Raw genomic sequence first — 18,336 nt, 5'->3', positions numbered from 1 at the left:
CGTCTATGAATTGTGTCTGTATTGCAGTGTTTCTGAATAGCAACAATCTACGTCAGCATGCCTCGCTATTCTTCTCTTTGTACTCGTTCGGTGAAAAATCTAATCTGCAACATAAAAGAACTCTCGCTACGCGATCAATAGTCCTGACGACACTCAATACTAATTCAGTTCATAATATATTATTATATCATTCCTCAACAAAAGAAGCATTCATGACCAGAACTAGCTGATCTAGGGTGGGTCAATCCAAATCGGAACCAATTCATATATCAATCAAGCCATGTATATTAAAGCAGGCCCTTATTGTAGTATTTGTATTTCATTTCAGTTTGGAAATACTTAAAATAGGTCTGAATACCAAAATGCTAAGCTTTTGAAAAACATGAATTCCGCAATTAAGTCTATTTTTGAAGCATTTGAAAAACCCGATAGAATTCTTTGGAAATAAATTAAATGTGTATATGACATACCCAAACGAAATACAGAACCCCTCCTTTGGAAAATTCGGGCGTACACAAACTTCACACCAAACTTTCGTTCGAAATAAAGTTTAGAACTATTAATAATTTGCTCGTCACAGGGCGGATGGAATACGTATAAAGTATAGGTATTGAACTCATAAAATTGCCTGAAGGGAGAAATACAAAGATAGTAGGAACAAGATAGATATCAGAACTCATATGTTAGGCCTCCCCGATTCTCGTGCATGTGCCGTATCCACATTGCCCATAGGATAGTAATACAGCATATCATAATGTGGTACCACCTGTATCAATGTAAGGTTAGGTAGTTAAGGGTTAGGTGGTATGTACTATATGAGATACATAAATGAAACGCATCTGATGTTATTACCAATTCCTTTGGAGGAATCTAGAACAGAGAATCGGGTGTATAAAGTGTATGGTGAGAAAGTTACCTAAATAGAAGCACGTTATTTCATAAAAAAAACTCTCATGATATTTAAGCTGTGTTTGACAGTTATTGTATAATTCACATACCGTGCCTGGAAACTAAGAAGTGCAATTCTATCACAACTTTGAACAGTTTTATTTTAAAATGTGTGTTTTCTTTTCCATTGCTGTCGCAAAATTAGTAGTTGTTGTATTAGTGTAGTTTTAGTTTTAAAATAAGTTTTGTAATAGTGTTGAGTCAAAGTTTATGTTTTTAGTTCCTAATCAAATATGACAAATGTTTTAGTTTCAGTTTTTATTTTCGATTGGTTTTGTATATAGTTTTTTTAAGTAATTGTGTATGGACGCACCATCTACGCATGTGTGTCACTGTTAAAAAAGTGTTGTTCAAAATAAATATTATTAGGCTTATGATTAAACTGTTTGCAAACACAGGAAATCTACAGAAAAGGTCCATTGAACAAATCAGTGATTATTATTCCTTAATCCATGTTATTAGTGAGTTAATGCAAAAGTAGTTCAAAATTCAAACTCATACCTAAATTGCTCATTATGTGCCTGTAGAGAAAATGTGATTAATAATTAGTAGGACATTAAGATCAAGTTCACTAATCCACATCTACAATATAATAGAAAAGGTTAGAGTACGTTTAAGTTACGGAACGACAGAACTGACGTCATGACTAGCAGCTTATTAATTATTTACTATATAATAGTATCTGCATGACATTGCAATTCCACTTGCCACAAAACAGGCATATAATACACAATTGGAAAGTCTTTGAGCTACTACCCAACTTACAACAAAATACTGAGACCTAGCAAAGATGTGTTTGCATGAATACACAAGTACTTTGATTCTTATTATTCCTCACTTTTACAGTATTATATTATTGGTTTCACTCTTTTATACACTTTGTCAAAAACCGTATTCAATTACACACAATATAATTGTCAATAATGCAACGTAAAGTCCAATACAAGTATTAAAGGGAATATTATTCATTAAAGTGCGTTCACACGGTGCCGTTCAATTCTGTATAGAATTTTCCATTCAGCAAGGTGCCGTCTTCCGTTCCTAGAAACGGAACAAATGTGAATGAAGCTTTAAGAACAAACTACAGGTAGACCTATACGAATATAGAAGTTTGGTTTCCACGTGTACGCAAGCAACGCCAAGACGTATTAACGCAACACAAGTTTTCGTAAGAAGCTGGATTATTAAAGATTATGGTGTAGGCTAAGTTTGCAATAATGACATGCGCACGATATAAGACGTTGCGTGTTTTTTTTTGTGGTAAAAAAACCGCGCTCACACAGATATATATCTGTTTATTTTATTATATGGAATATTTTTCTTTCTTCAACACCAATTGGGCCACTGTCACTTCCCGCAAAGGTTAATAATCACCTCTCACCCCTATTTCCTGTGGATACGCCTTACTGCACAAAGTTCCGCACAAAGAACAACTTAAAAGGTATTTTTCTCTTTTCTGGGTTATCTTAAAAATCACTTTCATCAGAAAAAAATCACTTTCTTTATATAATACGTTTGTTTAGTTGGCTAGAAAATGTACGGCCTGTTACTTTGCATGCAAAACCTCTATGATGAGATAAATTCGCTGTTTCATAGCCGTTTTCACATGCACATTCATGAAACCCGAAACAACGTCACATACGCGAGTTGGTGAGCTTGTCGCTGAGGAGCCTGAATGGAATACCCTGTTATACATGTATATTTTTGCGTTTTAATGTACGGCCGGTTAAAATTACTGTGCATGCATGATGATGTTTTCACATGTACATTTATGAAACCCGAAATGACGTCACTCGCGCGAGTTAGTGATTGTCGCATGCTAAGGATCCTGACTGGAAAATACGCTGAACATATATTTATTTACACTTCTATAAATTGCGTTTTAAAAATCTGCTTATTTTTAAACAGCTGTATTCAATTAAACTTGTATTGTTATTTCTTCTTCAAGCCTTTATTTTAAATGTATTATTTCGTTCAAAATGTTTTAAAATCATTAGGTACAATGAATGAAACGCATGCAAACAACTTTGGTACTGTATTTATTTAATAGTTTAAATCTTTTTTCGTAACCTAACAGTTTTTAATCCACCCACCTAATAAAGATTTCATTATTTACAACATCCACATTTAAAACATAAAAATATTGATTCCCAAATACTAAAATATTGCTAATACATTTTACAAAAACATGAACAACACGTTTGTTATATACAATGATTGTATCTTTATATTCTGTATACATACAGTACAGCCCCATCAAGGGGACACCTTTGGGAGAAAACAGGTTGTCAATTATAGGTGTGTCTCCAGAATTTAGGTTGGGCATAGTGTTAAACATATTTTTCTTCTTGTTAATTTCACTTCATCAGAAAGTATCCATTTAATATCGCAAATCTGTTACAGTATTTCAGTTGGTAAACACAGTAGAACCTATATTATGGGGACACCTTTGGGACTCCACAAAGTGTCCCCCTAATAGGGGTGCCACTGAATAGGGTTCGATTTTATTTCATATTTCAGTACAGTTATTATTAACCTTTTACAAAATATTCATTCCAAAGATTTGCAGTTTACTATGACATTTGTGGTAAAGTAGTTTTTTATATTTCGTTTTCAGAGATTAATTACTATGAATTTAGGTGTGTTAGATTAGTATTTTACATATATTCCTGATTGTTAATGTTATGATTATAAATAATTATTCTTATTTATTAGTTACATTAATTAACTATGTAGTTGCTGACAATACAAATCTGGGCTTCACAATTTGAATTCTTGAAAGTGCTAAAAAAAAAATTGTTCGTGCTCACAACTGATTTGTTAGAAGTTGATCTTGGTGCCAAATGCAGTTTGTTGTGAATGCAGCTTTAATTTAAGAAGGTTAAGTCCCAACAATTACGATTGATGCTGGTGTCAAATTCAGTTTGGTGTGAACGCAGCATTAATTTAAGAAGGTTAAATCCTAACAATTATGATTGATGCTGGTGTCAAATTCAGTTTGGTGTGAATGCAGCTTTAATCTGGTGAAATCTTAACATATACAAAGAGTGATACTGGCATCATATTCAGCTTGTGTGAACTCAGCTTTAATCTGGTGAAATCTTAACATGTAAAAAGAGTGAAGCTGGTATTAAGTCATCCCCAGTTGGTGTTAACATTGAAATGTGATGATACCCTGAAAAAGAAATTATTATTTAAAAAAAGTAGAAGTATTTATGAAAATGAATAGTAAAGTAACAAGACACTCATGCCATTTTGGTTCTTTCATCCTCCTGTATATTGCATAGCTTTTTGTAAACATTTTGAGAATGTTGTGCGACACGTGCTACCAGTAGTGTGGTTGCCTGTGACTTCTTTAACCCACAGTCAATTTCAGAGTGACGCTACATTTTTTAATGGGCCTAGCTTTGGCATATTCTCTCTATTCAATTCTGTATTTGTATACATTGCCACTAAACAGCATGCATGGTAGAAATATGAATCTTACCTTCCTAAGCTGTTTTAAAGAATCATAATTAAAATTAAATTTGAAACTTTAATAAGCCATTTATTATAGTATTTATTGTATCAGAATTAAATTAAACTATCGCATACAGAATCAAATCTCTTATTTTGTTTGTTGGGTCTTACCAAGTTGTAGGCTTTTGAATGGCAAAGCATACTGAGCAATGTGATCGTTAGATGAGGTCATGGTCTTCTTGTTGTACAAAGTAAAGCGTAGAATAGATAATTCAGGAATCACAAGGTCAAAGTTCATGTTATGATGCCAATAAGCAAATACACCTGCAATAACAAATGATTTTTAATAAGGATTTAAACACCTGGAGAGAATAATGAAAAACTAATTTAACTCAACAGCAATGTAAACATAGCATTAAACCTAAATCTTGTATAAGCCCTGCTGAATATGCTTTCAGCCTTGACAATTCAGTTTATTGTTTAATATATTACTTTAATTAAAATTAATGGTATTCATAAGGATAAATAAATAAATTTACATTAAATTAACACTTCTGACACAATGATAAATTCTGTATTAATTGTCCATTGCCAGTTTTATCACATTATAAAGTTGGTATAATTACCAGTGACCAGGAGCTTGCCTTTCAAACCCAAGGTCCAGGGTTCAATCCTGACCTAGTGCCAGGGTTGTAACTTGCGATTGTTTCAACTCCACACCCTACTCCTCAAATGAGACTTAGTTTATAAGCACGATTAATTTTATGTAGTTAAGTTCTTAATTTTAATTGTATGTAGTTAAGTTCTTCTGGGCCCCAGACATTTCATGTTATGGTGACTCTGTTGCTTTTGGGGTCCCAGGACATGATGTCGAATAAATGAATTGAAATGAACGATAAATTATAAAATAGTTTATCCATCCTGTAATTGGCCAGATTGTACTTGCTGTTGGATGCGTATGAAAAAAATGTTATGTCATGATAATTCATGCATGGAAATTAAAACATGCTTCTTGTTCTACTTCTTTGCACAGTTTTAGTGCTTTTTAGGTCCAGATGATGACCAAAGGCACATCAATGCGTAGAAGGTCATAGGTCATCACAAATCGCTCTTGGCTTACCTTGAGTCTCCATATTGCCAACATTTGTTTCAAATGACGTCCGTTTATTGACATCATATAACGTAACATTTACTATTGGCTCTAAACTGTCAAGTTCATTTTGCGAAGCTGGTAAAAACTGACCACTAATAACCTGAAAAAAAAAATGTATATTGTCGCCATGTCATATAATACACAATAGCAAATGAAATATATTTGTATTTGTTGTTAGAGCCCTGAAAATGTGAGGGGTGGAACTGCACCTTAAAATGGAAAATAACTTGCCCTACCTTGATTGTACATTTGCAAGAATGCTGGGTTCCAGGTGTGTCTGGGTTAAATCTCATATTCCCTTAAAAAATATAATAGATATGTAGAAGTATAACATTCATGACACTAAACTTTACTAAATTAAAATAGTTTATTTAAAATTCAAAAGTTATACATTTAAAAAACATGTCACAAAACAAACAATAGAAACTTCATTGGCCCTTCACAGTGACTGATTACATATATTATGCATGTTAAACACCTGTGGCCACACTTAAGTGAGATATTTACCTTAAAATGTGTTATACTTAAGTGAAATCCTTAAATATTGACTTCAGTGGTATTCACTTAAATATACATTTTACATTTATTTCCCTTAGAAGTGTTGCTTTGTAAGAGTTATTTTCTTACCTTTTCGTAGAAAGAGTGGTTTAAGGACATATCCACATTGGCCATTTTGCAAAAACTTGGCAGTGTTCACATCTAAATACTCCCCTGGGCTTTGGTAATTCATACAAACTTAAACATAACAAAACATTTATATTATTAATACAATTTCATAATAATTATATACAGTATTATAATTTTAAGTTTTCAGTTTCCAAATAAAAAAAAATTATATTATCTAGTAAACAATATGATTAATAGATTACACAATTTAATTGAATTTTATCACTGTTTAGAAAAAGACTCTGACTTTGATACTGTAGTTGCTGTTATTGAAGACGGCCATCCGACTAAAGCTCTGTCTACACTTTCAAACTTTATGTTACAAAAAAATGTGATGTACCCATATATGGACATGATGATGTCATATCACTACCACATTTGTGCACATCAGACTATTTTTGTCACATAAAACTTGAAAAGTTTCCTTACCAAATTAAAGTTTGAATTGTGGGTGATTATGATAATTGTTTGTCTTTATTGTAGTCAATCATAGATACTATATATTTATTTATAAAATTCACCTATAGAACATCCTAAATTCCAGAATAATATTGGATCTGGATTTGATGAATCTGTCCTCCATCCTCCCGGATAGATCCTTGTAAGGAACCGTTTATTGTGTTCAACAAACTGCTGACCTGCGGTTGACCCCAACTCTGCTGCCTTCTTTTCCGATATTGAAGGAATGTGGCAAAACTTTCCTGAAATAATAAATTACAGTGCATAATTGAGTTGAGATTCTAGATCACTTTCAGGGTTAAATTGTGACCTGAGGTCAAAAGGATTTTAAGGCATTTCTAGGTGCTCTTATACGAGACCCTCAATTATAGGGACATGGATCAAAATTGAGACTTCTTTTTCAGAAAACACTATACTAATTCATAGTATCTAGTCCTAACTTTGTCATATCATAGAGCTTAAAAAAGTGATTGTCTACTTTGTCACTTCACTATCCCCTAGTTCCCTAAGTTACTAATTATTTAACCTTTTTGGGGGTCATATGCAAATTTCAATATGTTGTGAATGAAATTGTATATGTATACATACCTTCTTTCTTACTATGATCTAATGACTTGAATGTTACACTTTGACATAAAACAGCAGCATCTGACAATTCCAATGACAGTTCAACTTTATGTTTCTGCAAAATAATAATGTATCAAAATGACAGAAATTGTATTGGGAAGGTTATACACTACATTTGAAACCTGCCCTGGGGCGAGTTTTTAATGTTGCTAGCAAGTTTTAAACTGGTAACTTATACACATCCAAATTAATACCTTAATTTCTTTCTGTTTTTCAAGTTTCTTTTTGATTTCTGGCATTTTAACATTTTCCATTTCAGCTGCTTCATCATCCTCGCTCACTTCCCCTTCTTCGGAGAATGTCTGTAATCTTCTGCCCTAAAAAAATTGTTTAGTATATTTTATCAGATAGTAACAAATACACATTGAAATTTGATGTGCATCGTACTGAAAGTTAAAACTCAGAATAATAGAACACTACTTAGTGACATCCCTATTCAGAAGGAGACACTTTCAAAGTAAAATGAATGAGGCAAATGTTTTAAAACTATGGCCAACCTGTTTTCAGGGGACACACCTATTAAGGGGACACAAAGGTGTCCTCTTTAATATGGGTTCTTCTGTAGTAGTCTTTCAACTGTTTGAATCCAAATCAGTTTATTTGGTGTTAGGGACATATTATCTACTGTAGGTTTTGTTTCAATTGCTAGATGTTGCTGCCACCACTGCCCATACATCATGCTCAGTCCCCAACATAGGCCTAGCCTAGGACAACACTACACACAGAAATGTAGTTCAGTCTAATTTGCCATAGAACACAAGTAAACATAGTCATTCTGGTATGCTAAAATATTTATATAATTAAAAAATTTAATATAACCATTGTAAAAATATAACCATTGTCAAAAAACTTTCTGAATTACCTTTACTAAAATCTTTCCCTTCAGGTCATTAGGAGATGGTATTGTTATCTGGTTTCTATGTAGAGGTATTATATAAAGTTTGTCTGAAAATAATAAAGAAAGATTTACACAAATGAAAATTATTTAAAAATTGTTAGCTGTAAAGTTTTCGTATACAAAAATAATGTTTTCATTGGTATTTTGTTTTTAGAGCGGTTTGTTAGTGGCGGATTTCATCGCTGTTGGTTGTCAACTGAATTAAATAAGAAGTAAAATAGACTCCATTTGATCAATTTTAGGTCCAGTTGATGACTACTATCATAGACATGCGTATTTAAACCATTTTGATCGTTATGAAATGGACACAAAATGACTGTTGTTGTCGCCAATTAGAAGCTCTCTCTACCCTATTGTGTGTATGTTGTGAATGAATTGTAATCTAATAAGATAGTGATACAATTTATATCCCAGCAAAAGAAATAATATGATAAAAGATGTATTTTCCCCCTAAAAAATATTTTTTAAATTTGTTTTTGTTGAATATGCCATTTTAATGTCACATAATAGTTATCCACCTTTACCAAAAATTGGATCTAAACAACATTTATTTACCTGAAAAAACTGTAATTTAAAGCAAAAAAGAGTCAAACTGGCTGCCAGCCAATGGATTTTTGGTTGAATTTAACCATTTAGTATGTTATTTATTATATTATTGTTTTTTTTTCCTACGGAAGTGATTAACTTCATTAAAACTACAAAATAACCTATTCAAAGTCTGATTTAATTAATCTTCATTTTTCATGTTTTTGGAGGACAATACATCTTTAATAAATAAAAAAAATTGAGTACCTTTCAACAGTGAATTTAGATGTTCTCTTATAATCTTCTGTTGTCGAATACTACAATGATTCTCTATTGATAATACCACTGGATATCTACAACAGAAGTACATAAAGATACTTTAATTGACTATTAAACTGAATGTATTTGTAATAATACCACCTGTTGGCAATTTGAACAGGATATACCATCTTTTATATTATTAATGCACACATTACAACATTACTTAAGGAAGAATATATTTTATTTGTATATGCACAATAAAGTGTAAACAATTCTTTTTATCAAACCAATTACAATGGTAAATTAGATGGTAAATACCTTCTTTTCTTGACGGTTTCGTCTTTAGAAGAAATGACTACCTGTAATTAGACTGACCTCTAGAGGGCCAGGTCTGTCTAATTACAGGGTCATATATGTGACTCAGTTTATATATATTATAAATAGGCCAAAAATATTTGTAAGTTGAACTAGTGCAGCAGTGAGGGTGTACCCGTAGATATATAATAACTACTTACTCTGACTTAACAAATGCATGTTTATTGATTGTTCTTATAACGTCTGTGAATAAGACAGGTTCTGTATGTGTGTAGCCATTGTAGACAATAGGCTCACCATCATCGCCGTTCCACACGTCAACTGAAATATCAATGATTTAGAAAATATGGTAACTATTTCATCAATAAAGTAAATACTGTAGTTGGATGGCATTCAGTTGACAATTATTTAGAAAGTTTAATATAAAAATATTATTGGAATGACTATATGTTTACATAGTAATAGTCTCATCTCCAGGATGAGAGGTTTCCCTGCAAATACAACAAGTAACATTATGTTGTGGGTGTTTGTTTGTTATTATTTATTTTTAATGGGCAACCTCTTAAGTCAAAGACTGGTCTCCCAGAGGGCCCAGTTATAATCAGTGGCTGTGTGTGTACTAGTACTACTCATCTCGAAAAATGTACTAGGTTCCTTAAAGTACACATGAGCTAGATGTGTACACTGGACCTACAGTTTTTAGTCCTTTCTACCACCAGAACCATGGAGAGAGTGAGCCTCGAACCTTTGCTGATGTTATGGCTACGTAATTACTATCCCACTGTCTTAACCGCTCGGCCACGTACTTACTATGGAACTAGAAGGTTGATTTTAAGCATAATTGTGTCATATTTCAGGGAGAAATATCTGTTAGTTTTATGATCAATCATAGAAAGTGATTTATGTTACGTGACCTCTTATAAATTTGAAAAGTTACCTTCAATAAATCTGCACCCTTGACGTAGGACATTTGCATAACGACTCGTACTACAAGGTCCACTAAGTTGATCTTGGTCTAAATACCTACAAAATAAAAATTAAAAATTACGTCAAATACCAAAAATTAAGTCAAATAAGACCAAATTGATGCCAAATTTGTCACGCCTGGTGATTTGGTATTTTTTAAAATTTAAATTTCAATGGAGTTCCCTTACGTATTATGTGAAGCTGCGATGAAGTAATGATTCAATGGCAAGGTCATATCTTGGTTGACCTTGTGTCGATGATACGGGTTGATGAGGAGACCGTTGGTACCATGCATGAACCGGAAAAAGCCTACAACAAAATAAAGGATTATTTAGAACATAAATTAACTACTTGTAAATTACATGTTTTACAGATTAGTAAAATATATCAGATTGAAGAATAACCATTTGTTTTATACAAATATTCGTGAGGTAATAGTGCTCGTAGTATGATGATGATAGACACCTATTAGGACCAGTTAGTGGGAAGAAAGCCGGGAAAAGAAATATAACTTGAAGGCAGTAAAAGTCAATATAATTTCTTATATTTGAATAACAATTATAATGTTTATAGCATATTTCAAATATATCCGACTTGCTTCATCTTACTCTTCCTTCAAGTTTTTCTCTAACCATCTCTTCCTTGTTTAATTGCTTCCTATTGCCTGTCTTTTCTTTCTTAGATGACCAATTTAATTTATTAATATTTTTTATAAATTCTATTCATTTTAATTTAATTTTTGATTGTATGTCATATTGTATTCTTGTGAGGGCCCCTAATGATCGTAAAATATTGTTAAAATAAATAAAATAAATAAATAATAAATGTAGTAAGAAGAATTTGATGTAAATACCATCATATGAAAGTACACGCTTTTTCTTGCATTCTGGGATAGGTTCGTATTTGCCTACCACAGCATCACACCATTCTTCCCTTAATTCAAATCTCTGAAATCATAAGTATTCAATTTAAAACAATATGGTAAACAATGAATAATTTAGCAATGCCAGATGTTTTTCTAAACATTGAATTCCTCATCATATTGGAAGCACATACCCGATTATGATTGCATAAGGTTTATCGCCAAATAGCTTGATTTCGCGAGGAATTTCATAGCACAATGAATGATGGGAAGGGTTTGGGAGCAAATGTCATGACGCGTACGTACAAACAACAAATGATATACGTGCCCCCAAACTCTTCTCACCATGCGTCGTGCATACTATTTGCGATAAACCACATTGGTCAGCATGACTGACTAACTTTCAGCATTAACTTCAGATTTCACTAGAAATCCTCATGGAGGAGGCGTCCATAATAATGATATTACTAATGATTTCTTCCTTCTTTGCTCTCCAACAGTGTCATTTCATTTCATTTGACTTGACTGTAAGTCTGTTTTTTTTTCACTAACAAATATTTGTATGGTAACCTATTTTTTGCCTCACCTTTTGTTCCTCATGCATAAATTGTTGAAATTCTGAAGCCATCCAGAAGTCATCCCCTCCTGCATACCTGGCAAATAAAATGAACTATTAATTATATTAGAATAACAACAGGACTTAATTGAATTTTTGGTCTCTAGCTCAGTTTAGCTCAGATACCATTTTCCTTGCCAACCTAACAACTACTGTCCTCTATTTCCCATTATATTACCAGTATCATAGCCAAACTCTGAAATCATATGTGGCACCTGGTTAGCGTTAGGTGCAGGCTTATGGCCTATGATACAGGCATCACATGTGATATTGTATCACAGAATTTACAGAGAATTTCCTATTGGGAATCACATAATGTACTGCAAACTTTAGTGTTAATTCACCATGCAAACCTAAAAAAACCAGTTTTAAATCATACAGTAATAAGAATATATAGAATGTTAAATATATTACTTGACAAACAAATTGAGAAGATCATCTCTACTAGTAACGGTTCTGTACAGTTGTACAAATTCTGCAGCATTTAATGTCGACACTGCTGTATTCTCATACAAAGGTCCTTGATTGCGTTGTACTATTGCCTAAAAATTAAAATTATAAACAATTTACAAAAAAATGATAGTTATTTGTGATGACCTAGAACCTAGGACATACACATATCAGGTAGTTGGTTATCACCTACACACGCACAAAATAGATAATTATACTATTATATTTTAGTCACAACGATTATAGGCAACGTCTTATATAAGTCAAAGATGGAGAAGTAAGGTGGAATGCCATCCTGAGATGAGTAGTAGTAATTGTAATTTATTTTTAATTCATTTATATGTAATTTTACTTTCTATGGAAGAGAGATTCCGAAATAAAAGATTGAATGAATAATGCAAACTATAGAACTAAAACTTAGTATATAATAAAAGAAATAATATATACTGTAATCCACTTTAGATGAATTAGCAAATTTATGGGTACACTATAAAGTGATTGACATATTCACTGTATCCTTTTTTCATTGTGTTCAATAATACAACAACAAATAATATGAAAATTCTGTGCATTAGTAGACTACAAAAAGATAGTTGATAGGTCCTGTTTATAGGCTAAGCTCAATGATAGAACCACGGCATACATGCATTTTAAATACAGGTTTAAGTGGGTTTTAGGGTATTAAAACAAACAAAAGAGCCTGTTCAGAAATACCTAGTATATCTCACATGTCTATCTGTGTTCAAATATGGATAACAAATTTTTAACTAAACTGATTAAGAAATTGTTTACGGATGTGCAAAATATACCGCACTACTGGTAAATAACCCACTTTTTACGTCGCATACCAAACCTCTGGAGTTTATAGACGCATAGCATACATAATTCTGGTGTTTATGCCCTGGCATGTATGTGTGTGTAAAGTATGGAGTTTTGCTAGCTATTGTGAAAAGGGTATAAGAACATTCAATTTACCATAAATATTTTTTCCAAAAAGTGTGTGTCTGTGGAAACACCAATTTTTTGTAACAGGTCGCGACATTCTTCAAATAAATAGTGATCCTTTGACGAATGGGCATCGTCAAAACAACGCCTCAGCCAACTGGATAATGATAAAAAAAATGATTATGATCAATGATAATAGCTTTTATTATTTTAGGCCAACAATAGATTGACTAAAAAATTGTCTTTTTATAAAGATCTTTGCAACAAAACTAATCATTACTACTTGTTGTACTTAGCAAATATATTCTTATTTTTAGGGTCAAAATCTAATACCAGGGACAGAATCAACTCAAGTAATAATGATAAGAACTAGCATATGACAAGGATTTGGTTCAAGACCTCTCTCTGCCATCTTGGTTGTATCTTATTCTTTAATTGCCAAACAGTACTGTATATTGCAGTGTCATAAGTTTGGATGGGACATTGAGCTGTTGGACCTGTAGACATGCATGTGCATACCATAAAGCCCTGTCTACACTATCAAACTTTACGTGATAAAAAATATGATGTGCCCATATATGGACATGATGATGTCATATCACTATAAGCATATCACTACTATATTTGGCCACATCCTACTTTTTTTGCTTAAAGCAGCAAACTTACCGGTCTTGTAGGTCAGGTACATCCAACTGAATACTTCTTTTTTTCGCTAAGCGTAATCCATTAATCCACGTTTTCGCATCTTCTGAACTAAGAGCTGCCAAATCTAATGTCTTGTGACCATCGTTAAAGATTATCGAGAAACACTGATCCTGAGAGATTTTATTTTTCTTGGAGCGAGCAGCTTTTGAAACGTGACCCGCTTGCAATTCTCTGATATTTTCTAATGAAACTGAAAAATAGACAATCAATCAATCAATTGTTCGATTTATATATTCCAACAGTCATTGCTCATGATGATTAAAAACCAATATTTTAAATAGGGATTGGTATCTATCTAAAATACAATTATTGTACATTATCAAAGATAAAGACTTTCTGATATTATTTGCCACTCCTTGTCAAAGTGAAACATGTGATGTTTTTAATGTTGCAAAAAAAAAATGAATTAAAATAAACATTTTTATGACCATAATAACCATACATTAATGTAACAATTTGATTGTAATTAATATAGATACATTATTTTATTTTTTGAGAATAAAACAAAAAATGTTTTCAATTTATTTTGAAAGGTATGCGGGCTTGATAGACCTTAGATCCATAATTAATGTCTTTGTCAACATCTCTATGCAGCTATGTAAACATTTGATAAAAAAATAATATAGCATAAAAATAAACAGAATACTTAAAAAGGACTTTAGAATTGGAGAAAATACTAGAGTATGTGAAGGCGTATAATTGAATACTGATTCAGACTGTATCATATTATTAACTATAGTGTTATTATTCACAATTTGTTTAATCATTCATGGCCTAGAGCATAATTATTTTATAAAGGCGTGGAGCAAATCAGTAGTATTTAATGATGTCACTTTATGTACCTCCCCTATAAAGAAGTAGTAGTATTCACAATTTGTTTATTTTACTCATCAAGTCCAAGAGTTTGTGGAGGCGTATATTAATAGGTGTTATGTCCCAGTACCCCTCTATTATGATAGTTATATAATTATATTTGTTCGTTCATACGTACAAGTTCCACAGAGATTTTTGTGATGTTCAAAAACATGACTTTATAATTTGTTTTGTACATTTCTATATATAGAAATATATATAATTGATTTCAGCAGAATTAAAGCTGTGTTCACACATAAGTGTGCATATATAAGAACGGAAAGATTTAAAGCTTAAATCAGTTCTGTTCACATGCACGATTTTATTTTAGAAAGATTTTATAAGGACAAACTTATTCAGTTAATTCTTTTATACCGTGTTGCTACTCCAATAAAATTTGGATCTAACTCAAACCAAGGCAATCTAACAACAGGGCTCTTAGCTCGACGCCTTGCCAAGATAGGAACTCATAACAGTAGGACTCAGCTTACTGTTTTTAGATTGCCTTGTTCCAATATAACCATGAGTAGAGAGGTGTCATGGTTATATCAGATTTAACATTAGATCACACACATTTGAATGTAGAACGCATAAATTTAAACTGCAAAATTTACTGTATTTAACTCGGATAGAGAAAAGAGTGTGTAAACATCTATTATATAACAAATACAGGCTTTTGTGTATTTAATTGATTGTTCTCATGGATATAACTTTCTACATGAAAGTACATTTGGTAAACAACCATTGTATAATAATATTGTATTACGGGAGTGCTGTGCTATACATTGCACACATACCATTACTTGTGTTACATAAATAAGTATACTTTGAGAAATATAACTACATTTATTTTAATCTAAGTTAACTTGATCAAAGCACTGATCTTTATCTTCTTTTTTTTCATTCTATTTCATTAAATGTTTAATATACCATTTTAAACCCAAAAAATGGACATGTTTTACTTTGAATATTGCAAAATCGTATTTCCTGGTCCAAGGATATGTTTCTACTTGCATGCAATAACCATTTAAATTATTTATTTTAATTGAATGTTATTTTTTTAGGAGTTAAACATAAATGACTGATTACACATGATCAGGTATTTTAAAAGCAAGTATAATTTATATGTAAAAAAATATAGTTACTTGTTCAAAGATTACCAATACCAGTATAAAAAAAATTGTTGTTGTTGTATTTGTTGCTTTTGTATTTTACCCCTTGGTGTCGTACTGTTTGTATTTTACCCATTTTATCATATTTTTTATTAATGTTTAATTAACTTGACAAGCAAGACAATTTTTGAGCCAGAGTGCTTGACGTAATAAAATAATTAAAAAAATATACTTACTGTATATACTGTACACTTGACAAAATAAGCTTAACCTATAATTTATGTCATAACAAGACGTCATTCTATTTCCTGATTCTACAAAGCACTTAGTTGTATTAAGGAATTATATATTAAAAGGGGATTAAGAAAAGGTATTTTATTTTTTAAACAAACAAAGGTACCGAACAAAAATAGGGCACATGCCCACACATATTTAAGAGTAATGACACTCACATTCTGATCCTCCAGACTTTCTTTGCGTTGGTATATATGTAACGACAGCTCTGGATGTGTTTAACGAAAACGTGTAGAACTTAGAACTGCCCGAATCTTTGATCTTGGTAAACTGCGTCCCAGCTGTAAGCTTATTGATTAAAGTGTCTCCTAAATAAAAAAAAAAAGAAAATTGAATGTAGAAATAATAACAACAAACGTGTGTTTGTACGATGGTACGATGATTGAATGAAAAAGGTGTGATAATGATAATTATGATTATAATAATATTGGTGACTGGCAAATGTTGATATTAATTATGATGGTCAATGTTGACAATGATGATGATAATGTTAACAATGATGATGATGATAATGTTAGAGATGATGATAATGTTAGAAATAATGATAATGTTGATAATGATGATGATAATGTTGACAATGATGATGATAATGTTGACAATGATGATGATGTTGACAATAAATGATAATGTTGACAATGATGATGATAATGTTGACAATGATGATGTTAATGTTGACAATGATGATGATAATGTTGACAATGATGATAATGTTGACAATGATTACGATAATGTTGACAATGATGATGATGACGACAATGATGATGATAATGTTGACAATGATGATGATAATGTTGACAATGATGATGATAATATTGACAATGATGATGATGATAATGTTGACAATGATAATTTTGACAATGATTATGATAATGTTGACAATAATGATGATGCTGGTGATGATAGTTTATGATGATTATGATCAATTATGATTATTAATTATGATTATAACCTTTAAAACATATGTATTTCATATTTAAAACAAACACATGCATCCAATCCAATGATTTATAAGGCTGTTAATTAAGATTTGAAAAACACAGAAGGGGATCTTCCCCAACATAGCACCTAAAACAAACATTCTGAGTGAGGAGATATATATCTACAGAGAAAAATAGATGGAAGAACAAACATTAGTCCTATTTAAAATCAATATAATATTAATAAACTTACCCATCTTGATGTATCTACATTTCAAACAGTGACCGTCTTTGCAGTTAACAGAATAAAACGTTTTTTAACGTATAAAACTAGAATGAATGCCGATGGAGGCTGACAATGTCTCAACACACAAACATGAACACACCGGCAACCACCACAACAACAGGTATTTGCATCGTTGGTAAGTCCCAACCTAAATGTATGACACGTTTATTTCATTCTAAAAACAGTAACACAATATTGGATCGGTTCAAGTAGCTAAGAATCATTCGTCACACATCGCATGAGACATGGGTTGGGCAACCTACAAAATAAATATGATAAATTGAAGCCTTTTCAAAGGAGATTTAGAAGTATTGTGTACGACTGGCGAACTGAATTAAACACCGGAAGAACAACAACAATCAGGGTTACCAAGACCCAGTCAACCGATAAGTATTTAGTCTATTGTGTGATTGGTTGAAAAAGTTAGATGTGAGGGCGTACTTACTTTTTATGTTAAGTTCTTGCACATGGAGGTGTACTGGTTCCTATGGTTTCAAATACAATATTCAATATAGCTTTTGAAAAAACACGCATACTATAATATATCCGTTTATATCAAGTATGTATTTATTTTACCACGTTTTTGTTGTAAGCGCGTACTTAATAAAAGTCCAGCGCGTTACACAAAAGTGCTTTTATTTTTTGTAAATCTTCTTATGTAAAGAATATATTTTTTTCTACTATTATAAACGTACAATAAAGTATATTATTTCATTTCAACTTTAAAGGAGGATGTATCTAAATCCTGTAATGTCGTCTAGTATTACCAATTAATATATATGGAATGCTAATTTATTTATCATAATTTGTATGATTGGCGCAGAGTGGAGCCTAAAAGTACTGGCTTCATCTCCTCGATTTATTGCATTTTTATTACCAGATCCTTACATACAATTGTAATTACCTGTTCGTTTTATCTATGAAGGAAATAACCGCTATGAAAATATTTTTTTATAATAAAAAATAATACTACATATAATATATCAGAGCGGAATAATAAAAACATACAGCAGCCAGATA

The 18,336-nt window shown here is 31.8% G+C and overlaps 1 protein-coding gene across 2 annotated transcripts; it reads right to left on the bottom strand.

Moving 5' to 3' along the window:
• Nucleotides 1–2,974: 2,974 nt before the first annotated feature.
• LOC144848188 (1-phosphatidylinositol 4,5-bisphosphate phosphodiesterase delta-4-like) lies at nt 2,975–17,636 on the bottom strand. Of its 2 annotated transcripts, XR_013613833.1 has the most exons (21): nt 17,284–17,636; nt 16,272–16,421; nt 13,817–14,045; nt 13,181–13,307; nt 12,170–12,297; nt 11,726–11,792; nt 11,131–11,224; nt 10,466–10,586; nt 10,249–10,334; nt 9,512–9,632; nt 9,003–9,088; nt 8,175–8,257; nt 7,507–7,629; nt 7,274–7,367; nt 6,748–6,927; nt 6,188–6,295; nt 5,797–5,858; nt 5,528–5,660; nt 4,579–4,731; nt 3,946–4,123; nt 2,975–3,796 (listed from the first exon to the last, which is right to left on the bottom strand). XR_013613833.1 is itself a non-coding variant. In XM_078704903.1 (20 exons), the coding sequence occupies exons 1-20, from the start codon at nt 17,285–17,287 to the stop codon at nt 4,035–4,037; spliced, it is 2,238 nt and encodes a 745-aa protein (XP_078561029.1). In that variant the 5' UTR covers nt 17,288–17,636; the 3' UTR covers nt 2,975–4,034. The 2 variants fall into 2 exon arrangements, 1 of the variants encoding a protein (XP_078561029.1); XM_078704903.1 differs by having other exon boundaries at nt 2,975–4,123.
• Nucleotides 17,637–18,336: the final 700 nt, after the last annotated feature.

The sequence above is a fragment of the Antedon bifida genome, chromosome 1, assembly GCF_963402885.1.
Source record: "Antedon bifida chromosome 1, ecAntBifi1.1, whole genome shotgun sequence".
Classification (NCBI taxonomy): domain Eukaryota; kingdom Metazoa; phylum Echinodermata; class Crinoidea; order Comatulida; family Antedonidae; genus Antedon; species Antedon bifida.
Note: the sequence above shows the minus strand (reverse complement) of the source record. Positions and strands in the feature narration are given on the sequence as shown.